At 49.7% G+C, this 27,582-nt stretch overlaps 1 protein-coding gene across 2 annotated transcripts in view; it reads left to right on the top strand.

Annotated features, from left to right (window-relative positions):
- The first annotated feature begins 1,366 nt into the window (after positions 1-1,366).
- The window catches only part of TENT4A (terminal nucleotidyltransferase 4A), a 41,014-nt gene continuing 14,798 nt past the window's right edge, over positions 1,367-27,582 (top strand). For both annotated transcript variants that reach the window (XM_035291795.3, XM_035291794.3), the window contains exons 1-5: positions 1,367-2,601; positions 22,516-22,639; positions 23,641-23,687; positions 24,638-24,758; positions 27,356-27,463. In XM_035291795.3, coding sequence (XP_035147686.3) covers positions 1,880-2,601; positions 22,516-22,639; positions 23,641-23,687; positions 24,638-24,758; positions 27,356-27,463 — 1,122 coding nt within the window. In that variant the 5' untranslated portion in view covers positions 1,367-1,879. The remainder of the gene's footprint in view (positions 2,602-22,515; positions 22,640-23,640; positions 23,688-24,637; positions 24,759-27,355; positions 27,464-27,582) is intronic.

The raw sequence follows: 27,582 nt of genomic DNA, 5'->3' as shown, positions 1-27,582 counted from the left end.
TGCACGTTCTAATCCTTGCTCATGATTTCCACCTGTACAACATTCATTTTTATTATTAAACACCGCCACTTGCCCCAAAGCCTTTGTATGCAATACACGGACCTTGATATTTGGAGGGTCAATCGCTTAGTAATGTCTACTCATCTGTGCCAGAGACGAGGGGGCATTTACAACACTCCGGTAAGCAGGCCCAGTCCCGTTCTACCTAAAAGGCTTGGAGCCCGGGCGCCCCTGGGCTAAGGCAGTTTCAGGGACGCCCCGAGGACAGGGCGGCAGCCGCCGGGTCGCCCAGGCTCGCAGGGCACCGCGATCAACCACAACGACGCTGGCGTTTGCTTTGGACCTCACGGGATGTGTGGTTGGCGCTGCATTCCGAACAGTGCCACGGACGACCCGGCTTCCATGGCGCTCGGGACACCCGGATGGCAAACCGCAGGCTGCGGGCGGCGAGCAGTTTCCCAGCCTCCGGCCCGCTCCGTGCAGCTGGAAAAATCCAAGCCCGGGCCGCGACGCGCCGCCCGCGAGCCGTTACTTTCATGGCGAGCACTGCCCATTTTTCCCAGGGAGTTAACTTGGAAATTTTCACTTCACTTTTCGCCAAGAAAATCATTTAAAAAAGCAAACCAAACGCCTGTAAGCAGACTCGCTAGGGAGAAGGTCTCCGCCGCGCGTCCTTCCCGGCTCCGGAGAGGCAGAACCAGCCGCCGGGCGCTGCCTGCGGGCCGCTCACCCGCGAGGTGCAGGGAGCACGTGGGTCGGCGCGCGGACCCCAGTCGCAGCGTGACCCGCTGCATAGCCCTTCGGCTGAGAGATCTGGGGCGGGATCTGCGACCCAGGCCCGCTCTTGCGTCAGGGGGAAGGGCCCGCCAGCTGGGGAAGCGCCTGCGGTGGCGTCCGCTGCCCCGCCCGGCTGCACGGAAACTTCCACCGGCGTCGGCGACGGCCGCGCCCATGCGCACGCGCAGCAAGGTCAGGCGGCAGCAGGAGACCCCGGCCCTAGCACGCATGTCTGCACGCCCTGGTCTGCGCGCCGCGGCGGATCTTCCAGCGGCTGCCTCTTCCACCCAACCCCGGCCTAGTCTGGAAGGGCTCATGCCGCCGCCGCTCTCTCCAGCCCCTCCCAGTCGCGTAGCCTCTGACGCCGTCCCCACCCTGCCCGCGCCCGACGGGGCCCCAGCGCGCAGGCGCGGTAACTACGGCGGCGGTGTCTAGTGAGGATTTGAAATCGGCCGCGCGTGCGTACTGGCGACACGGCCCGGCGAGGGAGGCCCCGCTTCCTACAGCGCCCCCGTCCCCGCCCCCGCCCCTCATTGGAGCGGAGGCGGCGGCGGCCCCCACCTTCCTCCGGGCTGTCTCCGCGGAGAGCGTCTTTTCACCGCCACCACCGCCGCCGCCGCCGCAAGAGCGCGGAGCCAGCGGCGCGAGCGTGACTGAGGGCTGGGCGCACGGGCGGCGGCGCCCCCGGCGGATCCCTCAGCAGAGCGGCGCCTGGGCCCGCCCCCTCGGCCCCGCCGCCCGCCCCTCTCCGATGGCCTCTCCCCGCGGCCCAAGTGGAACGCCGCCGCCGCCGCGGCCCCCGCGCCCGCCCCGCGCCGCGTGAAGCGGGAGCTCGGAGACCGCAGCCGCCTGCCGGGACGCGCCAAGCGCCGGAGCCGCCCGCCGCGGCCTGCCGGGGCCCATCACCGCCGCCGCGTCCCCACGCCGGAGCCCGACGGGAGCGCGGCGCGAGCAGGAGGCCGGGGCTCGGCCCGCCCGCCGCCGCCAGCCCAGACCCGTCCGTCCGTCCGTCCGTGCGCGCGCGGCCGGGCCTCGGGGCGCGGCGGGGGCGGGGCCGCGGCGGGGCGGGCGGGCGCGCGGGCCCCGCGGGGGCGGTGCGTGGATGGATCCGCGCGTGGCCTGGATCCAGCCCGAGCAGAAGGGGCCGGCCAATGCCCTGTGGATGCAGATCTGGGAGACCTCGCAGGGCGTGGGCCGCGGCGGCTCGGGCTTCGCGTCCTACTTCTGCCTCAACTCGCCGGCGCTGGACACGGCGGCCGCGGCGGGGGCGGCCGGGCGGGGCGGCGGCGGCGGCCTGGGCCCCGCGCTGCCCGCCGCGTCGCCCCCGCCACCCACCCCCGGCCCCGCCGCGCCGGCCGCGCTACCCCCCGCGCTGCTGACGGCGCTGGGGCCCGCGGCCGAGGGCGCGCGGCGCCTGCACAAGTCGCCGTCGCTGTCGTCCTCGTCGTCGTCCTCGTCCAACGCGGAGTCGGGCACCGAGAGCCCCGGCTGCTCCTCTTCGTCCTCCAGCAGCGCCTCCCTGGGCCGGCCGGGCGGCGGCCGCAGCGGCGCCTTCTTCAACTTCGCCGACGGCGCGCCCAGTGCCCCCGGCACGGCAAACGGGCACCCCGGGCCTCGCGGCCCCGCGCCCGCCGGCTCCCCGCCGCAGCACCAGTTCCACCCGGGCCGCCGGAAACGCGAGAACAAGGCCAGTACCTACGGCCTCAACTACCTGCTGTCCGGCAGCCGCGCGGCCGCGCTCAGCGGAGGGGGCGGCCCCGGGGCCCAAGCGCCGCGGCCCGGGACCCCGTGGAAGAGCCGCGCGTACAGCCCGGGCATCCAGGGGTGAGTGCGCGGGGCGGCCAAGGGTGCCGGGGGCGGGGGCCGCGGTCCTGTCCGGAGCGCCGGGTGCAAACACCCGCTCCGGGCTCCCGGGCTCCGTGTGGAGGATGGATGTTGAAGGCCAAGGCCCCACTCTGCACCGAAAGTTTTTTTTATTTTTATTTTTAAATATCAAACTCCTTTATAATGGAGTGACTTGCCCAGATCCTACAAGTAACAGTGCAAGAAAAGGGTGCTGAATAGAGGACCTGCAGTTATTTGCCTTTTCTGTTGTTGACGCTGGAAAGGGAAATCGACTCTCTCCCCTTCCACCCACCTCCAGGCAAGCGGGGAACTCCTTGTCAAAGTGCGGCACAGATAAGTGTGGCTGGAGTTTCATGTAAGTTGCAGCATAATTTAGCGTTGCCAGGAACTCAGATCACATCGAAAGTAAATATTAACTTCTTTTTTGTTTCTTTTTCTTTCTTTCTTTTTTTTTTTTTTTTTTGAGAAATTTCCTTTAAAAGATAATTGAGTTTTTGGTAGTGTTACGATTTAACCATCAGTAAACTTAGAGGAAATTTTTTTGCGGGGGCTGTTTGTATGGTTTAATTTCGTGCTGCAATGAACACAAAAAGCATCATCTATATTTTATAAAAATTGGCTTTATTCAAAGAAAATAAAAACAGATTTGTCATACATGCTATTCTTTGGAAGATGCCATTTTTATTTTAAGTATTTCCACATCCTCCTGGAGGGAATTAGAGGTTCTACTTAAATTTAGTGCACCTACAGACGGCAAGGAATGAAAGGAAAGGTGGTGTGTGGGGTTGGAATTGTCCCAGGTGAGGCTGCTCAGGTGTGATGCTATTTACACAGCCCCCTTGTCATTTTGGGCTTTTCTGAGCGTCTGAAAATAATTTATATTAGGTTGTGTGTCAGTATTTTAAGACTTAAATGATGTTTTCCTTACACTTTTTTTTTTGTCAATTTAAAAAACAAAGATTTGTCGGAGTATGAGGTTACGGGCATTGGAGTCCTACAAATACCCGCAATTGCTAGGTGTTGCAGTTCCTCCTTACAGTACACTTTTTCTTATAACTTTCTGTGTGTTGGCTTAAGTTGATGTTTGTTTAAAGCGTGTGATGCACTGTAATAGCTGCCTGTTCTGTAACTTATTTCACCTGGTTTGGGCTCCAGGTGTTACTTTCTAAATTCCCCGAAGCCTAAACTTGCACTGCAGACTCTGGTGGGAGTGCAGCCTCCTCTTCTCTCTCCCTCCGGTTCTTTTTTGTAGAAGTTTATGAGAGCAGGTGGTTGGGAGCAGTTTTTTCTTGATGTAGAGCGGTACATACCTAAGGACTCGCTTGGGTGGATTTTTACTTTTACAGCCTGTTATGTAACTGGAATAGACTCCGTGTCTCTTGGCGCTAGAAAGAATAGGAAGACTCATGGTCTCTGCCAGTCTTGGGTTGTACCTCTGCCCTTGGAGAGCAGCAGCGCATCAGGCCCCATGCACCTCCCTTGGGGTCCCCAAGATCCTCCTGGTAACTCTAGTCAGCCTCAGTAGGTAGCGTTGCTTTTGTTAGTGAATGAGCCCACTGGGCTAGGATCTGGGGTTTTCTGGGGTAGGGACAGCATGGGAGACAAAATCTCGTAATCTTGACCCACCCTGGAACTTGCCCACAAGCCCCCCTGCCTAGTGCACAAGAGACTGCTCCGTTGTGCAGTCTCCTCTCACCTTCATCCCTCACGTCCAGTCACTCATCGATGTTGTTTGGCCCTTTGAATCTCTCCACACCTTATCCTCCACCCTCAGGCAGGCTCTTGCCACCTCTGTGGAGATTGCTCAAGCAGCCAGAGGTACCTTTGATGCACTTTGGCCCTGCCTGGGTCCTTTCCCATCCCTGCCAATGGGGCGATCTTTTCAGCCAGCAAGTCTGGTCAGGTTCCCCTTCACCCTCTGATGGCACCTCCCCCATCTCCAGTCCCCCACATTAACGACTAAAGCCTAAAACTCAGCGACACCTCCAGGGCTCTGCTGCTCTGATGGCCCTGGGTCCTGGCCCCTGGCCCCAGCCCTTGTCCACCTAGTAGAATCCAGCTGTAAGGCAGTATGATGTAGGGCATAAGAGAGCGCTCTGAAGTCTGCCATGAGCTCTGATTTCATAATGCAGACCTGCTTTGAACCTTCCTTTTCCCCTTTGCCTATCTGGGTGGTGTGTACCATGCTTCCAGTATAGCCCTGGGTGCATCCACTTGCTGCCACCTCTGCCCATAGGGGCCTGTGAGGATTACTTGCTATGTGCCTAGAAGGGCAGGGTGACCTCTGCTTGGTAAGCTACTGAGCTGCTCTTTCAGAAGGAAAAGGAAGTAGTAAACCTGAGCAGTGGTGGAGTTGGGCTTGTGATTAGAGGAAGCAGGGTGACCCTGGTGATCATTTCCACATGGCCCATTGGTCCTATATGAACTAATCTTTTGGTATCAAGAAGTAGTTCTGTCTGGAACTTGCTTCTGGCCACCAGCTTACCCAGAGTGTTGGGAAAGGCCACCAAAAAGTTTCATTTGGGACTTAGAGAAGGAAATAACTGCGTTAAAGACACACCTGGCCTGGCCAATAGTAAAAGGACCTTGTTGCTGAAAAGCTGCTTGGAGTTGTGGCACAATCCCAGTATGTGCACTTCTGAAAATGCAGTGTGCAGTCCTCAGGGGAGGGTGAGCCTGCTGTGGCATATCGGCTGAACCCAGTTGGGTTTTTGCCTGGTAGCCCATGTGGCAACCCACACTATTTGTCCTTTTCTAGGGAGGAGTTTTCTGCCCTTGGAAACTTTGCTTGGCGGCTTGGTCTTGTGAGACTGCCAGTCTGCCTCAAGTAGGATGAAGAAAAAGCAGGTGAAAGAGGACAGGGATTGGTGCAAGAACCTTCAGAGGAGAGGAGGTGAAACGCTAGTTTTGGCTCTGGTCTTATTACATTATTTGATTGAAATCCCAAACCTTTGTTTTGGCAGTGGTGTGCTTAGCGTGAGCCGTGCTGTTGACCTGGGCTTTTGACCTACGGACATTGGCAGGTGTGTGGACAGGCCCTGGGCCCTTTGCATTCCAGCCTCTGACTGCTGTCACTGGCGCATGCTCTCATCTGACCCAGCAGTGCTTTGGGCTGTTATTATTTTGCCATGGTTCTTCTAGCAGCTTTGGAAACCTTCAGGTTAAAAGTCCTGTTTAAGTGACAGTGGGAGTGTGGCTGTCGGTTATTTGATCACGTCCTTACTAGTGTGTTACAGAGACCCAGGAATAGTGTAATTGAATGAAAATCCGTGATGGTGTCCCGGGCCTTGAACAGCTTCTATTCAGTTTGGCCTTTCGAAGGCTGTGCCATCTCAGGTGTTCCTGCAGTGTGCAGCAGGTGTATGCACCTTCCTCTGCAGGTTTCTTGATGTTATTTAATCTCACTTTCTAATATCTTCCATTAACTCAAAGGATATTCTCTTCTTAAAATCTGAGAGAGACCGACAAATGTCGGCATCGGGATGTGGTCAGCGGTGCCCCAGGAGCCCCTGGTGAGCGTCATTTCCAACTTGGGGCATGTTTGTTTTCGATACTTTCCTGAAGGCATCAGAGCTTGGAGGCGCAACCAGCATCCCACCCTTCCTGCAGCCTGACTTCACTGACATAAAGTAGAGCAGGTGTGACCTGCCTGAAACATCCTTGTGATGCTGGGTAGGGCCTGCTGCGGAGTGGGGAGGCATCACTCTAGGGGCCTCTCCCTCGCATTTCTTCCTTTGCATGTCCAGGATGCATGGGAGAGATTCTCGCAAAACCTGCCTCAAAGGGCAGCGGTGACACGTGTGGGTCTTGCTTTCTGGGTTTCACTCTCAGAGTCCCAGAGGTATAAGCTTGTGGAGAGAAGCATGGATGATCACACTAAGCAGCTGATACTTGATCCTGTACTGTTGGAGGCAGAGTTAATTTCATAAATGAACTCTTCCAGCACTCCTTTCATTTAGTAATAACATCGCTTGTTCCTGCCCATTGTTCCATGGCCCAGCTCCACAAGGTGAAACTGAAAATCGAGTGCGAGACGCTGGCTTGCTGGGGTTGAGGAAAGTTGTGCTGGAGAACTGCTTGCACCGCATGTTTTGCCACTGCTGGACGAGGACTGGCCAGGTCAGGACAGCTGACACTTGGAGAAGGGCTGCCCAGGAGGGTACGACAGACTCTTTGGAAAAGGAGGGTCAGAGGATTAAACTGGCTGGGAATGAGAGGCCTGCAATCCTTTCACGAACAAATAACTTCATGCTCATACTGTGGAAGTCAGAGTGAAGTGGGCTCTGTCTTGCTGCTGTGACCATTTGATGGAACAACATAGTTTGCTTTTTCTCAGGAATAATTCATAACTCATGTTTGTGATGTAATTTTTAAAAGTAATTTTAAGTAAGTATTTTAAAGTAAAAAGTTCTAAGATTTGTGTCTAAAGGTAAAGTCTCAAACTTCCCTTGGTCACTATTTAACATGCGATTTTAATCTTCATTTTAAAGGGATTCATGTAAGCATCCTGTGGGAGAAGAGTTAGTAGTTATCCTTGGAAAATAAGGATTTTTATGCCTCGGTTAGGTCATAGGGTTTAGGATCTGATTTTGTAGTTGTGGAGTAAAAAAGGTCGTTATTTAAGAAAAAAATCCTTGATACTCAAATTTAGAAACTTGATTTTTGAGGATTCAACCAGAATTTGGACTAATGGTGGGGGGGGGTAGCAGAGTCAGACCACCCAGACTTGAAGAAGATTGAAGAAGCCACAGTGTTGCTGTGGAGAGGCCCTTTCAAGGTGTTGCTGGCTTGCCAATGGTGTCTCTTCTCTGCAGTGAATTGGATGGCAAGCCTCGCCCTCTCTGAAACATGCCACTGCAAATCTGCCTTGGGAGCCAGGCACCTCAGGGAGGGCAGGCAGGTGGTCTTGGTCAGTGCTGACAGGGGTCCAAGACCCCTAACCTCGTGTAAATATGTGCCCGAGTGAGGTGGCAGGATGCCTTTTCTCTCAACACTGGGGGTATACACTAATACAACATCCCATTTTTGAGATTTTTGTGTTGTAGTAGTTCTCTGTTGCTGTGTAGCAAGTTAGCATAAACTCAGAGCCTTAGAAGAACACTCATGGTCTTGCGGGCTGTGTGTCAGATCAGGGATGGCGGGTCTGGGTTCTCTGCTCAGGCTTTTGCAAGGCTACAGTCAAGATGTTAGCCCCCTGTGTTCTAACATCTACCTCCTCTTACCAGCGCATTCCTGTTATTGTCAGAATTCAGTTCATTGCAGGACCGAAGGCCTTAATTGCTTACTAGCTGGCAGCAGGGGAAGTGGGCAGGGCTCTCTCAGCTTCTTAAGGCCACCTGCATTCCATCTGCAAACCAGCAAGATACTTTCAGTCTCCCTGAAGTTTCCCACCAGCTGAAGGAAGTCCCCTGCTTCTATGGGTTTGTGTGATTGGGTCAGGCTTCTGCGGATAACCTGCCTACCTTAAAGGTCATGTAGTCATACAACATGATCATGGTGTGATAACCTCACCAGAGCCACAGGTTCCAAGAAGAAGTGTGTAGGACCTTGAGGGGAGGAGGCTCTGTTGTGGGTAGACTTCCCCTGCTGTGCAGTCGGTTGACGAGGAGGTTGTGGTTGTTCTTGTCCAACACTTTTCCCCTGACTGGACTCCAGCTCATCACAATGACTCTTAGAGATTGCTGGCTCCGTCCTCTGGCTTGGTGGTTACTACTAAACTCAAGCAGCCACCATAACCAGGAGAGCCGTGGGAACCTTTCTGTACTGCTCTCAGATGGACGTTCTTTAAAATACGTCATTTAAGAAAAGTTTGCAGTAAAGTCATGTGAATACAAGAAAATACGGTGATTGCTAAGTTCTGTTCATGAGGTATCCTGTTCATGAGGTGTCCTGTGTCCGCTAGCTTAGGAAAGGTGTCATTCCTATGCAGGTGGCGGTTGATGACTCACCCAAGAGTCACCTTTGGAACACAGTTCTAAGGTCGTAGCAGTCCTCTTTGCTTTGCAGAAGATGTGGGCAACACTTGTCCTGCCAGCCCAGGTTTGTAGGAATGTTGGCTTCCCCAGAACCTTGGCTTCAGAGCACAGGGCCTCCTTTAGGAGGGACAAGAAAACTGCCACCCAGTTCTCCCTCTGTCCCTTCCTGAGCCCGCTCTGGTTTTTTTGTCTTTGACTCTCGTGGGGTTATTGCTGCTCCTATAAAGCTGACCCCACTGCCCTCCTGAGTCTCCTCAGGGAAGGAAAAGCTGTATGAGGAGCTGTATTATAGCCCACACTGAGTACCATTTTCCAAAGAAAGAACAGCAGAAAGAGGATCTGCCAGCTCAGGCGAGCAGGTGGGGGATGGCACGTCGATGGAGTATTCATAAACCAAATGCTGAGGGAAACTTTTGTTGTTTGTCTTAGAATCTAAAAAAATAAAGTCTGCTGCAGTTTATCTGCTTCCTTCCTGGAGAGTGACCAAACTAGTTTTGTTTTACAACGTAGAATGCAAAAGCAGAAAACACTCAAGAAAACTCTGCATTTGAAAACATCATTTCGTTTTAACTGCTCTTTGTTTCTTACTCTAAAAATTAATACCTATGAAAAGTTAGCCTGGAGAAGTATAGAGATGAATTGTCCACCATCGGGCCACCTAGCAGGTGCCCTGTGAGCCTGTCCCTCGTGTCCTGGACTCTGGTGATGTGCACTTCGTTGCTGGCAGTGAGCCAGGGGGTGGGCCCCATCTGGGCCTGGTTCGGGTGGACCTCTGCAGGAGTTTGTCCATCTCTCGGCTGACAGGGCGGGCTGGATGGGAGCAGCTCTGAGGGTCCCTGTTGGCAGAGAATGTATTTGATTGTCAGCAACACGCCTTTTCTTGTGGGCTTGTGATCTTGTTCTTTCCTAAATCAGCTGCTCTGCATAACCAGTTAGGCTCTCCCGTGGCTTAAGGTTGGAATTAGTTTCCCAAATGCTAGGATGTGGGAGTTAGGTGGTTTCTGTCCTTTGATGTTTGAAAGAGATTTCAGATCATTGCAACGTTTCTGGAATCCTGTCGATCTGAAGCAGTGGCTAGGGTGGAGTAGTTTAAGGGAAATGAAAAGTCAAATTATTTCGATGTTTCTGCTTCAGACCTGCTGGCCACAGTCCATTGCGCAGCATTGGGAGCCACATGCTGGCTCTCGAGAGCCTAGCTCGGTCACCCCATGTCATACTCACAGGTGTGACTGTGGCTGGTTTTGTCTCGGGTTCTAACTTGAGCCTCAGTTTCCCCACCTGTGAAGCAGGAGCCTGTGGCACCCACCTCAGAGGGCATATTTAAGATTTGGAAGCATTCTGTGAACTGTCATGTGAGAAATTAAAAAGGCCACTGCTGCCCTTTTCTCCTCCCTTTAAGGAAATTGAAACCAAAAATTAAGTCTTTCTTGTTGCCAGCTGGACGCGAAAAGCATTTTTCTTGGTTTTTGAAAATACAACTTTTGCTTTTAGACCAAAATGAAAACTGCTAAAGACGGAAAGTTCTGAGTCTTTGGAGGGGTGTGAAAGATACCTTTCTATTTAAAAAAAATGTTTAACAGTGCCTCAGTAATGTCTGTTATAGTTTTTTTTTTTGAACTGTTCTGAAGGTGCATCAGCACTGATCTACAGCTTTAAATAAGAATCTCATCTCCCCAGAGTTAAGGGTACACTTGATGTACTTTGTCAGGGCTGTGTGTGCTGCTCTGTGTCACTCGTTTAAAGTTGGTTAAGGTTTTTTTATTCCGTACACATAGTAGAAGGAGTGGATGAAGTGTTTTCTGCACTCTTTGCAGCTTCTAACACAGCGTTCTGTGTAGAGTGAAGGAAAACAAAATGAAGGGCCAGGGCACTGTAAGGAGGCAACTAGAACAGTGCTGTTCAGTGGAACTTCCTGTAGAGATGGAATAATTCCATTTTTGCACTAATACAGTAGCCACTGTCCATATGTGACTTTTGAGCGCTTGAAATGTGACAAATGCAACTGAGAAGCTGAATTTTATTTACTTTTAATTAAAATTTAAATGGCCATATATTTGGATAGCTCAGAACTGCAGCACCTTCAGACTCTTTTTGAAACTGTTTGATACGGTAACTGATGCTGAAATAAATCGAAACTCACAACAGTCAAAGTGTGTTACTCAGCAAGTTACCACTGTGAAAGCTCTGGAAATTGTTTGAGTTTCCAGTGCAAATCCTTTTCAAAAAGCCGCTGTTAGAATAGCACATGAAGCACAAAATAGGTTCATAGCAGAGCACCACACAAACGGAGCAGCTGTTGTGACCTGAAGCGTCTACTCCAGCATGCAGGTGATGGGTCTCTCAGCTTTTTTGCATTTTTGCATGTGGGTTAATGATGGTGCAGACGGTCACTTCCTTCCTGGTCCCCAGCACCACTGTGGCTCATGTGCGTGGGGCTCTTTTGGCTTAGCTCTCTCCATGAGTTTGCTCCTTGGGTTCCCAGAGCTGACCCATGAAGTAGGTGATATTATCCCTGTTTTGTACACAGAAGACTGAAGCCTTGACAGGCTGATGTGATCTGGCAAAAGGTGCTGCACTTGGAAATGTCAGTTCAGGGCTGACATCTGGGCACTTTCCTCCTGAAAGTGTTCAGTTGAACAAGACATCGCCAGCATGCGGAGCTGGAACCTAGCAACTCATTCTAGGGACGTGGTTCGGATATGTTAGTAGAGGGCCTTTCACTTTGTTTACCTAAAGAGATCAGATTCAGATGTGGTGGGGTACTTTGACAGCCACCATGGGACAGAGTCGACAGCTCTGGGTTTGGGAGTGTCGGGAGGATTTCGGCGGGAAGCCAGTCTTGCATGGTAGTGCGCTTGGGGTTTGTGCTTTCTCGAGGTGTTGCAGAGCTGGCCTGGAGGGAGGCTGCAGTGCAGAGCGGGATTTCCGTCACCTGGAGTCGTCTTAGAAGTTGCACTCTCTGAGAAGTGGAGCATCTGATGAGCTGTTTACTCGCTGTTGGCCATTGAAAGACAAAGCAGGACTGGGAGCACAGCTGCCTCAAAGTCAGCACTGCTGTGTGGGGGCTTGACATGCAGTCTCGCAATCCTGGACAAGAACTCATTTTCAAGAGAGAAAAATTAAGCATTAAGAGATCCAAGCATCTTGCCCAAGGCGCTCCTAGAAAATAAAGGCACTGGTGCCCAGATGGCAGCCTGTGTGTGCTCAAACCCAGGCTCCTTCCCACTTCCCTGAAGACAGGACGCTGGTGTGATGGAGTGAAGAGCGACGCAAGGTCTCTATGAATTGGCAGAGATGGGCCTGTGGAGCAACATGGTAGAGTGTATTTTGGTTATAGGCATCTTCTCTGAACTTATGGAAAACATTATAAAAAATGAACAACTATAAAATGATGGCCAAAAATTAGAAGAGGATACCTTGCATGCCCTGTGAAACGCAAAGAAATTCTAAAGTGTCATTACAAGTTACCTCATGGGAGAAAGCTAAAGGGGAATCTGTCTAGAGTTTGTGGTTCTGACTCACAAGAGACATGTTCATGCTGAAGTACAAGCGTGATGGGTGGAAGGATAGCGCACCGAGACACACTCAAAAGGATGGGAACCTGTGGGAATCTCCAGGGAGATGAAGGCGCGGAAGGAACTGAAGCTTGCAGATTTGTTGAGTGAAGAGGGTGTTTTAGGATTGGTTTTAGAATAAAGCCATAAGGCCTGTGATGGGGAAGATGACTTGCTGTTCACAGAGCCACCCTTAACTGGTGGGGACCTCAGCTTTTCCTTTGCTGCCGTCAAGCAGGTGGTATACAGTCCTCGCCACATAGTAATCACTCCTGGCCTGACTTGAGACCTCACCCTTTATGCAGTGTCTCCGCCACCCTCCTGGGAGAGGCTGTTCTCGGCAGAGGTGGCGGGGGTCACACAGCTGGTAGGTGCAGAGCCGGCGTTGGAATCCAGGTAGTCTCAGCCACTGAAAATGTTGAGCAAAGCAAGATTGGCCAAAGGGGTAAGCTAATGAAGAGGAAAACAGTTATGCTGAGTTCCAGTCTCTGGGTCCACAGAAGTGTTGTCTGGCTTCTCAGGAGAGATGCCGATGCTATCTGAGGGCCTGCTCAGTCTCCGAATGATTCAGAGACTCCAGAGATGGACAGCTGATGCCCTGATTTTCCCAAGAGGATTCTGAGGGCGACTTCTCTCAACCGAACAGGAAGACCTGGTGCTGTCACCACCAGTTGGAGAGAGGCTCCTTTGTGAGGCTGGGGGCCACCTGGGGTGTGTGCCCTCTTACACTGCCATTTGCTGATTGCTTTAAAGCTAGATAGAGGTTGTTTCTAAGAGTGCTTTGTGCTAACTTAAAAATAATGACATTGTTTTTTAAAAACTGATTCATGGTTTGTTTTTTAAAGCTCTGAAGTCACTCAGTCCCACCACCCAGAAGCACAATTAGGTGACTGCCACTGTAGGACCCCTCTAGGGTCCTGTACACGGACACATGGATTGGTCAGCAGAAATACTTACATTAAAAGTCTTATCTTTACATAAAATTAGCTGAATTATTTTGCTTGAAAGCGACAAATGTCCAACTTCAGTTGGAAATACTAGTTTCTAAGAGATACTGCTGAGACTAAGAACATAAAACATGGTGAAAAGCCTAAGTGGCTAAGCGCAGAAGCATCAGAGTAAAAGCTTTGATGAAGTCTTGGTTTACTTGGGCTGTGTAGGTTGGAGCCCAGCGTTAGGTTTCTCCCCTCCTGCAGTGTGTGGTGGTGTTTCTATGTCCGTGAACCTTCAGCATTCACAGTTGGTGCGTATGTATGACCACTACTGCGGGGAGCCCTGATTGAGGACCAGCCCCTGTGCTGAGCACCTGCCAGTGAGGATTCATTAAGTCCTCATCACAGCACCATGTTGGGGAGCCACGTCATCATCAGACCTCAGGCACTTTGGGCTCCTGAAGGGTCTGCAGTCTCCCTCCCTGCCTGGGAAACCAGGATTTGCAGCACATTCCACAGACCTCACACTCACTACCAGCAGGCTTCCCAGGACTGCTTCCCGAGATTTCTAAGTTCCTGACGTGGTTCACGCTTCTGGTGAGTTTCTTTGAGGCGACACCCCCAGCATTACCTCTGGTCAGCTCTGTGGGATCAGCCCTGTGCTCCTGCGGGGCATCCTGCAATGTCCTCTGGCTGTGACCCGTGCTGTGCCACCTCAACCTGGCTGGCATCCACTGTCCTCCGCTGTGTTTGCAGATAGGAGCCGCTGTCGGTGCCTTTTTGTCATATGCATTGAGTGGTCAAAGTTCCCGAATAAGAACTGATTGAGGGTGCACACCTTGAAGCTGCCATGTGCCTGGGTCGCAGGTGACTGGGCCACTCTTTGCTTCAGAACCCATGCATGTTGCCTGTTCCCTCTGGCTTGGAGGGTTGTGTGCAGTTAGAGGGGAGACCCAGTCCCCCGGGATGGGCAGTTGCCTTTGGTTGCCCAACTGTCCTGAGCACCCTCCCTCCAGCGCCCTACTGCTACCTCAGTTCCATGAGATCCGGTGCAGACTGAGGTTGGCCTTAGTGTGGGAGGTGCTTCTCTTAAGTCTTGGATACTTTGTTACTGGTGCCATATTCCCATGGGTGGTAGTGTCTGTCCCGCCTGGCCCAGCCTCCCTGGGGTGATCTTAGCTCTCTTAGTATATGGGCTCTACCTGGTCCCCAACTTGCCACCCTAGCGCAGTCGCTTCTTCAGGGCCTCTTGTACCACTCCTTGTCGCCATCTACCCTGTGCTTTCTTGATGATAATTTTCCGAATAATTGGAGTTATATTTACAACTTCTCACTCTTTATGAAAGGACTGGCCTATTTCGGTGTTGCGTTCCTTCCTGAGTGTGGTTTCCAGCTCAGTGGCTCAGAGTTCAGGTTGAAGACGGGTCCTGGTTGTGTGTGGTCTCAGGCCAGTTACCATATGTCTAATGAATACTTAGTTTTGTCATCTGAAAAATGAAAATAGTAGCATTTGCCTCAGAGACTATTTGGGACGATCTAGTGTGCATGCTGGTCATGTGGATATTGTGTAGTGTCCCAGGATATTCATGTTTTTAGCCTCTTGGCTCTTATTTTGTATTGTCGCCGCAAAAGATGATGCTCACTTGTCTTTCATGCAGTGTAAGCATATCTGGAAAGACAACAAAGTATAGCTGTTTCCATTTCAAAAGCGATCAGATGCTTGAGCTAGCAAACAAGGCCTGCGCTAGCTTCCAGCTGCAGTTCCACAGCTTCACAGCAGGCGTGCTTCCCTCGGAGCACCCAGAGGTGGCCTTCGGTAGTCAGCAGTTGTGCTATGGCTGCACTGCCAGGCTGGATGGCAGGTGGCTCAGAGCCAGCAGCTGGGGCTCACGAAGTGCCTTCTTGGTCTCTCCTCAATCTCTTGCAGAGTCTGTGGGTCCTCGATTGCACTGTGGGGTGCCTCAGACTCCAGTGTTGGGAGACTGAACCCCTTGGTGTTTTTCTGCCCTGAGCTGGGTTGAGGACGTGTTAAGCAGGTAGGGTAGCTCCCCTGGATTTGCCCTGGGTGGTACCTGTGGCGTGGGGTGCTTCTGAGTAGTTCTGGCCTCACTGCTTGAGTATCTGCTCACTCGGTTTGTGAAATGCAGGGCTTCATCCTGGTCTGGTGCCTCATTTTCTTCTCAGCAGTGGGTTTAGAACCAATGCGGAATCCCAAGTTAAGTATTTTTTCTGTGGCTTAATTACTACAGGCTTCTGGTACCTAAGCCCTTTCTTTCTTTCTGTTCTGAGGAGAAGAGAAGATTGTGGCATTTCTCCTCTGAGCAGTCCCAGGACCTTTTCATGGGATTTGCAGTGTGCTTGGGTTTGCTCTACCTGGGTGAAGAGTGTTGTGCCCCCCGGCACTTGCAAAGGCACCCTCTGGTCACCATTCAGTGAGGCTGACTGGCCCTGGGACATCACCTGCTCCAGGATTTTATGTGGCTCATTCCAGGAGGGATGTGGGAGGGAAGGGGAAAGAAGGCTTACATTTGCTGTGAGTGGAATTCATGTAGATCTGAGTTCTGCATTGATTCCTACGCTAGAGAGCCCTTCTGCCCTGGCTGTTTTGTGAATGTTAGTCGGTCTTAACTTTAACATTTTTGGTTGAGTTGGCATTGGCCGTCTCAGGAGGCTCACAGCTCATGCTCGTTTTCCAGGAGAGTGTGCCCCCTCCTCTTTCTGTAGCTGTCAGGTGCCCCCTCCCTCTGAAGCATATTCTCCTGGGGACTTGCCTGGCCTTGTCTTTAACTGAGCCGGCAGCTTCATTCACAGCCCCTGTGTAGAAAGATAGGCACACGGATAGGTCCCTGCCCAGAGTGGGAGGAACTGAGGCAGGCTCCAAAAGCAGCTTACTGGCAGCCCTAGAAAATGAAGGGTTTCATTCACAGTTTCAGTGCTTTTTCTTCTTTCCAGCCTTGATTTTAAAAAAGCAGCCTTGAAGACCTGCTTCTGGGTTTTCTAATTTGTGCAGGTATTAGTTTCCTTGTAACATAATTAAAAATAAATAAAAATGATTTATAATTAGCTCATTTACTGTATCAGTAAATGGATGCTTTAAAGAGGATCATCGATCCCCCAAAATAGTAGGAGCAGTGCAGTCATTTCCTCATTATGCTCTACTTGTGATTTGCTCAGCAACCTGCTCTTCCTAGTTAAAGTGAAATACTAATCCGGACCCCATCAGTGCAACGCGGTGGTTTCTGAAGCAGTTGTTTTGGTGTAATCGCATCAATGCATGTTATAAAAGCTACAAAATTGCAGTAGCTAACTCCAGATATTTTCACTAAGGCATTTTGTTTTTTAAGCAAAAATGCATAGTGAACATTGTGGAGCTGAGGAGAGGAACTTTGATTTCTGAGAAACCACTAGTTTTAAGGCTTTTGAAGGAAGAGTTGGAGAAGGAGAGGGAGAGAATAAATTAACAGTTAATGACAGTTTCCAGTGTTTTCTGTCGCATTTTAGGTTGTAATGGAAAAGACTGGGAACTGAATTAACATGCAGTTTGCTAAAATCACTTTTTCCCTAGCATTCAGAATTGATGAGATTAATAGGGCATTAAAGGTAAACTGAGGCACATAATTAACATGGGCAGAGCTGCAGAACTGAGTGTTGAGAGTTCTGAAATTTCAGTGAGTTGGGAAGACTGGAAGCGCCAGTTCTTCAGAGTGTGGCTCATACTCAGTGGCTTTAAGGTGCTGAAACAACTTTTTTTTTTTTTGAGATGGGGTCTTGCACCATTGCCCAGGCTGTAGTGCAGTGGTTAATCAACACTCACTGTAGCTTCAAATCCTGGGGCTCAGCCTATCCTCCCACATCAGCCTCCTGACTAGCTGGGACCACAGGCTTAGGCCAACCCTCCTGGCTAAAATTTCTTGTAATCAAATCAGAGGAAGGCATCTTCATTTTTGTGACATTTCCTTTCCCTTAAACATTGAATGAAATCTGACCTTTGACCATCACTTTGCTTAAAAAGAAGCTATTGGATTTGAAATCTAGGGGAACGTCCTAGACAGGCAAACCCATGGCATGCTCCTGTGTGTTCCCCACACAGAGTCTGGCGTTATGGAGTATTTGGTGTGTTTTCTTTGGCTCCTCTGTTCTTTCTAAAGTGCTTTGTTTTATATACACTGTCCTGGCTTCAGGGCTATGGCCTTTGCCTTTGTGCCCCTTAGCTCCTTTGTCCTTTATACCTACTGCGGTGCAGCTGCCTGTCCTCCTTGGGTTGACTACGAAGAAGTCACCTTTGAACAACTTAGAAATTGTGTTTTGTGGGGAAGGCAGGGCAGAGCTTTGGGGTTGAGATGGGGGAGGAGCCAGCTCTGCCCTGGGAGGGATAGGAAGCGCCCCGGCCTGAGTGAGGCAGAGGACGGTGGAGTTGCTTCACCTCTTTGGCCTCAGCTTCAAAAGCATTCAGTCCACTCTGGCTTTGGCTTTAATTCAAATTTAGACAAAGTTGAAAACCAGTTAATCCCATTAGGTCATCTTCTAAAGCATCTCTAAAGCAGAAAATCATCCCCTGAAATGGGTCACCTGTTTTCATCAATAGCTTTATTAGCTATGGAATAATAGAGTTTTGTTCTCTAACTGTAGGATCCTTCTTTTGCTCTTGGAATAACTCAGTAAGTTGGGTCTCATAAATATGTACAGCAAGCATATACCAGATACCAAAATACAAAAACATTGCCGATCTTGCTTTTTAGTACTAAAAGCAGAAAATCGGGAATTTACTAAATTGAGAAGTTAGTAATTACCTTTCTATGGGTTTGAACTCTTACAAGGTAGTGATTATAAATGAGAGTGATCTTTTGTTTTTCAGTGAACTTTATTCTCTAATTTTTAGTGAAAATGTACACTAGGAAATAATATCTCAGAATTCTGTTTTCTAGTAGCTTCCTGATTACAGTGAAAATTCACTGAAAAACTCTGCTGTCACCATTTCCTTTTTTCTTCAGATAATCAGACACTGAATTATTTGGGGCTTGCTCCATGGCAATTGTCAGGAAGCTGCCCTGCTCTGTGTGGGGCAGGAGCCTTGCCAGTGTCCCAGGATTTCACTTCATGGAGACAAGTGTCAGAGGCTTGCTTCATTCATAGATCCCGCTCCTTTTCTACACCACAGCCAACTCCAAATGGTGACAAAGTCTAAGATGAGGCTGAAAGTCACCACCATGGAGCAGTGGAAAGCTTTGCTCCCGGTTCTGGGTGCAGTGTTCCAGGCGTTGTGTCCTTTGGCCCCACCTCAGTTGGTCTGTTTAGCTCCTCAGCTGAGAATGAGATTTGTATCATCATACAGGAGTTTCTGGGGCTACTAACAGCCCTCAGCTGGAGAGCAGCAGCCTAATGTGATCTCCTTCCCCAGAAAGCCTCCTGAGAAAGCCCTCCCAGGCACTTCTCAGGTCTCACTGGTGCCTGAGGCTGCAGGGAGGATAGTCAGGCTGACTTTTGGTTGGCACTGCTTCCCGAGGTATTGCAAGCCTTTCCCTTGGGGAGGGGACTGATGGCATGTCTTGGGGGCAGCAGGGTCCTGGAGCTGCCTAGGGTTGTCACTGTGTCCTACTTGCTTTGAGATGCCACCTCCGATCCACTGTAGAGGGGTTTATTGTTTGATGGTCAATGTGTAGAACTTTCTCCGATTTGGAGACTGAACACTAGTGAGCAGAACTGAAATTGAGCTCTAAAAGGTATTGATGACTGGTCTGTGGATGGGAGACTTCAGTGTGGTTTTATGTAGACGTCTTGCCAGCTGTAAATTCCCTGGAGGTTTGGTATGTCAGAACATAAGAATAAATTTATTTTGCTGAGTAGGAATGATTAAAAGTTTTCATTGATATACTCTGCAGCAGACTTTTGGAGAATTGAACCAGTGGATATATTGAGTATTTGAAGTCATAGATGAGGAAAGGAGGTGTGTTGTAACTGACACTGGCGGCGTGGCCTGTGGTCAGCGGGGTTTATCTGTGAAGGTATGTCTGCAGCTTCCTCAGACAGTGAAAAGTCCTGGCAATGTTAGTATTGAATGAGATCATCCAAAATGCTTAGTGACTGTTGAGACTTTAAAGGGATAGATAGTTGGCCATTTAAGTGGTTTCTGCTAACAAATCAAGTTATTCAGTGCAGAGGTAAAATATTTTCAGAATGTTAATTTTAGATGGTATCTTAAGAGAATGCACATGAGCAGTGACAACAAGGTCAGCATAATACCTTAGCAAAACTTGGTGAATTTATTCCATGCACAGCAAGCACTGTTCTGGGCACTGGAGATGGAGCAATGAACAGTTGGGTCCATCCACAGATGGCCTCCAGAATCGTCCAGCTGCAGGGAGGCTGAGGGGCTGGGGAGGCCACTGGGTGGGCACGGCAAGGCGGTGTCCTCATGTGGGTAGGTTTGGCTGGGCTGCTCTTACTGTGCACTTTTCCTCAGTTTGGTCAGTGTTCCACCTGGCCCCCACCTGTTGCGCTCTGAGGGCCTCACAAAGAGCCAAGCAGAAGACAGCTTGGGGGCTTTTCCTGGCCAGCCCAGAGGTCGTTATGATGACGGTTGGTACTGCCCCGAGGCCATCATCAGGCTCCCACTCATCCTTGTGGGCAGTTCTAGAGTCATGTGGCACCTGGCTGGTCCCCGCTGTCTTGGAAGAAGGACCCTGGGGCGCTTCGCCGGGCCGCCTTGTGCGACTCCCTCATCTCAGAGGCATGGCTGGGCTGGTCCCTCAGCAGTGTTCCTTCTGTTCTGAGAAGGCAAAACAAAAACATTCTTGGCTCTTATTATCTAATATTTGTTACAGCAGTTGCTCACTTTTAGGTCCATTTTGTTAAATATTTCAGACAGGTGCGGCTATTAATGTGTCTTATTGTTTGGACACAATGCCAACATCCATAGACCTGTGTTCCCCTGAGCACCACTTCTGCTAAGAGCATGGGCAGGCCACTCTTTGTCATTAATCTCTCCTGATTTAGGGGAGGAATACCTAGCCACCCTCTCTTACATCTGCGAGTGAACGGACATTTGACAAAAACAGATACCATGTTATGCAAATTTTGTGTGTCTGCGGCAGACTGCAGCAGGTGCTACCTCCATGCTCTTCCTCTCCTGGAGGGTGGAGCATGACTTGATAGTCAGGGATGCCCCTGAAGGTGGAGAGTGTGGCTGTACAGGTCCTGAAACCTATTTAATGTTACTGTTACTTCAGGTACAGCTTAGAGTTGACAGTACATTGTACTCTGCAGGTGGAAACCTGGAGTGGCATTTTGGCAAATTGGAACAACCTGTTTACAGTATGCTTTAATGAGTTAAATTTGGGGGATGTGGATAGAGTTTTAGCATGCTAGCTTTGGCTTTCTCCCATGACTTTGGGCCAATTATTTAATAATTTCAAGCCCTCATCTTTATTAGAATCTCTCTAAATTTCCCTATTCCTGTTACTATCCTCACAACAGGACTGCAAGGTGCAGGAGGCCACGTGGTGTAGTGGTTTAGGTGGACAGACTTCCCAGTGCTGTTCTCATGGATAGCCCAGTACTGTCTCCACCCTCCTTGTACCCCTACTCACCAGCCCCAACAGCTGCCACAAGCTCTGCAATGACAGTGATAATGACTGGTGAAGGTGAAGAAGTCCACCCAAGACACTCTTGCTGATGGAGAGAGACTGGCCTATGGCTCTTCCCTGGTGTGGATGTTAACCTGCTAACTTGGCATATCTAGTCCTGCTTACTTTACTAAGTGGTAGGAAATTTTAGATAACACCTCAGACTTTAAAAAGGCCTCCTGAGCTGGAAGAAAAGATAGTTAAATGCCTAGTATGTAGTTGGTGTTCAGTAATTGTTGAAAAGATAGAAGCTTTACTTCCAAGTTCTTGTAGTTTGATCAGTTTGGAAAAAAATATTTTAATGTTGCGTGGTCCTTTTAGGATTCATTAACAGCTGGACTGGTGGCTGTCTGAATTGGGACCATGCTTGGGGTGAGGTTTTTTTCTTATTTTTAAAAATTAAACGTGATAGATAAAATTAGGCTCCAGGGAGGGCCTGATTTGCAGGTGCTTTGTGAGCAAGGGTGCCCAGCATGTATTTGCTGCTACTGAAGTCTCGCCTTAAACCCTCTATGGATGGTTTGGAATGCTTACTCCAAATGACTTTTTTGGCGGGGTGGGAAGTGGCGATATTCCAGGTGAGAGACAGTTGAAATTAACCTTACTCAAGAGCTGAACCGTAGGCTGATGCAGGTCCACTCAGCTTTGGACTCACCACTGGGAGGTCATGTAAGAGGCGCTGCATGCTTCCACTTGGCCAGCTGCTGGCTGGCCCTGTTTTGTCTTCTGTTGCTTTATTAATCAAACTTAGGATGGAAGTAGGTGAATTTGATTCGTTGTAATTCCTAGGATTCTTAGAATGGAAGCAGGCCAGTTTGATTTGTTACAATTCCTAGGATTGGATAATTTGCCTTCCCCTCTCTCCATCTTTAATTAATCCCTTAAAAGAGAATGAGGGCACTTTTCCCACAGTCATTGGTGTAAGCGCTGGCTTTAACTCCTGACAGCCTGGTGCCACTGGCCACAGGGCTGACCTCAGCTCTTGGAGCCCCCGGGGTGAAAGGAGATCAGCACCTTTGAGGTGGTGGCATGAGGCATCTTCCAGGCCGTGCTCCTGGTGCTTGCAAACACTGCTTTGGAGCTTGTTTAAGAGAGAGAGGCCCTACTTACTTGGGTCACACAGGCATTTGGGTGTTAACCTCCTTGTTGGCCTCTTAAGGAGAAAATACTTGAGTACTGAATTAGATCAGCTTTCTGCCTCCAGGGACCCTGTTTCTCTCTGCCGAGACTGTGGTGGGTGAAACTTGGATTTAGTGGATGGTCACCAGGTAGCTTGGGCAGACTTGGGCTGCTGGGACCCTGAGGACTCACAGGCCTTTTTTGCTGTTCACGTGTTCCTTCCCCACATCTTGGCCCATCTCAGGCCCTTCCATGCTCCTTAGTGTGAGGCACTCAGGGAGGTGCCAGTGGGCTTGGGGCACACACTGGAGCTGGGTCCTGCCCTCAGAACTGTGCCTGACTGTGCCACATTCATGGGAAAGCTGCTTTCACACTTCCTGGATGGACTGCTCTCATTTTTCCCATGGAAAGTCCCTGAGGTGATTTTTGTCGGATACGTCTTCAAAGGCCAGTTGTAAATTTATTAATGTTTGGTATTGACAAAATTCAGTTGTTCAGTGGTACCAAGTCATACCAAGTCATACTGTGTAATTTTGTTGGACACAATTTTCATTTCATTTTATACTTCAGAGGAGAAATGAAACTGAATTTGAGTGGTCAGGAATATGTTTGAGTGTTATCCTGATGTAAAAACAGGAAATGTGAGGAAGTTTCATTGTGACTCTAGTATGTTTTCTCTTTTGTCCATTAGACTACATGAGGAAATAATTGACTTTTATAACTTCATGTCCCCTTGTCCTGAAGAAGCAGCTATGAGAAGAGAGGTGGTGAAACGGATTGAAACTGTGGTTAAAGACCTTTGGCCGACGGCTGATGTGAGTATGTGTTTTGGGGTTCTGTGCTGCATGTCACCTGCAAGTAAATGTAAATGCCTTGTGGTTATGATGTGTAGGTTGGGTCCACACAGACCTGTTTCTCGTTAGCCCAAGGCAGCAGTTCCTCAGGTGTGGTTTGAGAAGGCCAGCGTGGCCTGGAATGTTAGGAATGCGTGGCTCTCAGTCCACCTGCACCTGCTGCCTCAGACAACTGAGGTGGCTGGCCATCTGCGTGATGCACTGGTGTATGCTCAAGTGCCAGGACCGTCGGCTAAGGGGTTTGTTTTTCTGGGGGGGGATAATGTGATTGTTTCTCTTAAATTCACCTTAAATTTAGAAATTTCACCTGTCCCCTACTCCTGCTTCCCCTCTTCCACCACACATGGTAGCATATAATGTGTTCATTTTTGTAAAACTGTCACACGCCACTCTTGCAATGCAGGAACAAGTGCTTTTTGACATGTGCAGTGGGACCTTCTGGAATGCTTGGTGCAGGTGGTGTAAAGCCTGCCCCTGGGGCTGGGCTCAGTGGACCAGTGGGGCTGGCTCTGCCCAGCTGTGAGGGGCATGTGTGTTCTTGGTGGGTAGTGGGCAAGGACAACCCAGTTTCTTCTCCTTTTTAAAAATGATACATATTTTCGGCTTTGAACTTTAGAGCCCTAGGACAGAGCCCTGCTCCGCCCCTTAGCTGTGGGTTTAAGAAGAGGTTGGAGGGTTTGAAGCTAGCTCTGAAAAGTCCTCAGCTTTGAGGGTGTTATAGGCTGAGGACAAAACTTGTTTCTCCTCTTAATTTTGAGTTTCAAAACATTCCTTTTTGGGGCATGTCTTTAACTTAAAGGGAATTTTCTGATTGATTGTTACGCAGTCCCCTCTATCAGTTTCCAAGGTGGTTTTATGTTTTACCCAGGGATATAGTGAGAGCTTTCTTTTCGTAAGAAATAGTGGTAGTGTGACTGCTTGGATTGTGGTAAACATTTAAAGGCAATCACTCTTTCTTTCAGGTACAGATATTTGGCAGCTTTAGTACAGGTCTCTACCTTCCAACTAGGTGAGTACCTGACTGCAGGGGATGGGCTAGTGTCTGTGCTTATTTTGGGGCTGGGATGTGTCTGTGCAATATTAAGGGCTACAAATAGATTCTTTGTAATTGAGTCTAAGGTTAGAAATGCCAGCTAAAAGAAAAGACCGTGGTTACAGAGGGAAAATTGGCAGAAAGTAAGATTTAATTTAGTGTTATGATGAATTTATTGCTTTGCGTTTTTTCTCTCACACTTAATTTGTTGGGGTGCAAAAATGCTGGATGCTGGAAATGTGAAGAAGACAAGTGGGAGGACTGTGGGAAGCCAACGCAATAGAAAACATTCTGCTGATATTTTAGGACGTGTGTTTGAAAAATTGATCTTATGTTTTAATGAAGATTCAAGCAAAATTCTGTTTAAATAGTATTTTCTAAGGATCTTTACCTGATAGAAAAATGATAGTGTTTTCTCATTAAGGATTCTTGATATCCAAATAAATTTCCTGTGCACTGTCTCATTAAAAGTTTAACTTCTGTTAATCCACTGCTAGTTAGCGTTTGGAGGCCGAAGAAGCTATCATCTCAGGATTTGGGGGTTGATGTTGGCAGGGACAGTGGGTCATTGAACAGGTTCAGGGTCTACAGGAATGATCCGTTGTAGGTAGTGCCAGCGTAGGTACCGGGACAGTGGGGCTTCAGCCTGGTGTGGGGGCAGGCGTTTTCATCTGAATTCCCTCACCCACCTAGCGCCGTTGGTCAAATAATTTAATCTTCTTGCTTTCCATTTTATTCTATACATGTGGAAGTCCTCCTGTAGATCATGAACTGCATTTCACCTCCTTAGGGCCGTAGCCTAGTGAGATTGTGTCTTGGCATTTGGGGAAGATGTAGGCAGACGTGCCTTGGTGCTTTTCCTCCCCACACGAGTGTGTAGGCTGTTGCGAGGGGAGCAGTGGCTGACGTGCATTTTCTTCTCTCAGTGACATAGACCTGGTGGTCTTCGGGAAATGGGAGCGTCCTCCTTTACAGCTGCTGGAGCAAGCCCTGCGGAAGCACAACGTGGCTGAGCCGTGTTCCATCAAAGTCCTTGACAAGGCTACGGTGAGTACCTGGCTTCGGCCCCTCACCCAGCAGGAGCCTTGTCACAGCCCACGTGGCCGCAGGATGTGCCTGTGTCACGAGCTTGTGGTAATTTACCCAGTTGTTGGCTACAGTTTTGAGGATTAATCTACTTCTGGCGTAGACAGGTGTGTTATGTTTTGTGTTACAGTCATGATCTCCTGTTTAGTGACACTCTGAACCTTTCGGATCGTGAGCCCATTAAACTGTGCTTGGAATGAAAATAGATGATTGTGTCTCCTTGTGTTAGAGTGAATGGGAAAGGAGGTTCATATCTGAAATGGAACACTGACATGCAGGTGCTGCCCATTTGGGAGTGTGTGGCTCGGTGACTAAACCATAGTTTTTATGATTCCCATTTGCTAAGTTGAATTCAAGAGGAACAACCTAGCAGTTCCTTTTGTCGTTCCAAAAAATGTACATATATGAAAAGCCTCTTACCTTTGGGGGAAGTTTGAAGATGAGACTGTTTCTGGTTGAGGTTTATGTCAATCCAAGATGATAAGCCCCTCAGGGACTGTGAGGTGCTTGCTTGTTGTATGGCCGTTCTTGGCTCACCTGTGCCACCGGCTAGCATTTCATTTTAAAATTTGTGCTTCAGCTTAAGTGGTGCATGATTTACATGCTCCTAGTGTTTAGCAGAGTGTAAGTTAAGGCAGGAGCCTCCTGCCTATGTGGTGTTAGGGGAGGGGACATTCAGGTTTTCTCATTGTCAGGTGCTTTTGATTGGGGCTAGGGGAGAGTTTTAAAACATGATATATACACTGAAAAGTGCAGACGTACCAGGTGCACCTTTTGGTGAAAGTTAACGAAGTACACTTGCCCACGTCACCGTCATGTGGGCCGGAGTGAGCGGGCAACACCAGAGGGCCCCTCCAGGCCCAGGTTCCAGAAGAGGCTGTTGGCTCTTCTCGTTAGCCCGAGACAAGCTCTGGCTGGCCACTTTCTCAAATGCTTGCAGGCCTTATTGCACTTAGCTCTCCCAGCCACTCTCATCAGCAGACTCGGATGCTGTTCACATTTTACAGGTGAGGAAACTGAGGTGTAAAGAGGTGAGGTAGCCCAAGGTTCGAGGCAGCACCTGTGTTTAGCCCAGGCCACTGCTGTCTGCTGCTGCTCTGTGAGTGCCAGGGGGCAGCTGGGAGGTGGGTGGGAATACTGACAGGCGACCTCCTTTGGAGTAGGGGAGCCGAGGTCTGGCTGTCCTGAGGGCACACAGTAGATTGAGCAGTTGTTACCATAACTGCTGAGTCCCGGTGACCTCATTACTGTGGCGTGTTGGCTACTAAGAACCTTTTCCTCTGCTGCCTGAGGTCCAATGTAGACTGTTGGGAGAGCCTGAAGCCTGCCACTGCTCCTTTCCCAGGCCTGTTGTGGGCATGAGAGCCCAGGGGGAGGGCTGTGTTTAAGGAGAAAGCTTGTCTGTTCCAAACAATAACCCCAAACTGAATGTTACTGAGTTACTCCCATCTCCAGGATTTGGGGTTCCTGTCAGTGAGTGTGTGCAAGTGTAGGGCGCGAGAGTGCCAGGAGCCATTGTGGGGAGGAGTCCATGAGATGGAAAGGAAGCTGCTTCTTGAACTCTGGGTGTCGGGGAAGACATAGCCATTGAGTGTTGGCTTCTTCCGAAGCAGTTTCTGATGAGTACTTTGGGAATGTATTTTGTTTCTCTGCCTTCTTAGAACGTATTGGCCTCAGGGCTTACCCTGCCTGGTGGTCGTGGTGGTGTCCAGGTGACTCTGGCCCCACTGGCCTGCCCTTACACGCTGAGTCCTTGTTGTTTGCCCTCAAGTGCAGACTTTAAAGCCCAGAATAGATGTGTACTGAATGCAGTGTCCCTGCTTTGCCGTTTCATTAGACCCTGATTGTTCGGGTTAAAGGAACTCCTTTTTTAATTTTTTAAGGCTGAAGGAAACACTGCCTTTATCTTCTGGAAGAACATAGTTTTAGCAGTGGGGTGGAGGGTGGGGTGTGAGTATGTTTAGACAGTTGCTGGAGCAGCTTTTGAACGCCTTTTAGTGACAGCTTGTTGATGAGAGAGTATTTAGAAAAAATAGCCATTTATTTGCTGAATTTTTTAGGGGGAAAATTTTTTTAGTAAAATTGTCTTAAAGAGTGAAAACCCAAAGTAGAACTGTTTGGAGAAACAATAATAATATAACGCACAGTTTAAAAAATGGCTTTGAAGTTACAGTGAATGATTTAAACAATTCTACCGAATAGAAGTGGGGGGCCAAGCACCTCTCCCCACCCTAGCACACAGGTTGGGTGTGGCAGGGACTCAGACTCCTGTTCCCTGTTGGCTCCCTCCCCTCCCCTGCCCTCCCCTCTCTGATGCTTGGTCATCTCTGGTGCCGATCCAGGGCTGCAGGGGCTGGGCAGAGCATGGGCCCTGGCTGTGAGGGGCTGGGGCCTGGGGGTCCTGGGTTCAGGGACTGCTGATACTGACACATGTTCTCTGACCCCCTTTCATTACTAAGAAAAAGCCCCACCTCTCTGTACAGCTTTGGCAGCATTTTCATGCCTGACTGTGGAGAGTCCTGCATATTAAAGCATTTTTTACAATAAAATCTTTACAGGTACCAATAATAAAGCTCACAGATCAGGAGACTGAAGTGAAAGTTGACATCAGCTTTAACATGGAGACGGGCGTCCGGGCAGCGGAGTTCATCAAGAATTACATGAAGGTACTTTGCTTGGCGGCCCAGCGTGGCGAGAGCGCAGGACTGGAGTGCTTATGCGCGGCAGCCTTGCTCCTGCAGATGCTTACAGCTTTCAGCTGCACACAGGAGTCTTTCGTAATACA

The sequence above is a fragment of the Callithrix jacchus genome, chromosome 2 (genome assembly GCF_049354715.1).
Source record: "Callithrix jacchus isolate 240 chromosome 2, calJac240_pri, whole genome shotgun sequence".
Lineage (NCBI taxonomy): Eukaryota > Metazoa > Chordata > Mammalia > Primates > Cebidae > Callithrix > Callithrix jacchus.
The sequence above is the reverse complement of the archived record's forward strand: the minus strand, read 5'-3'. Positions and strand labels throughout refer to the sequence as shown.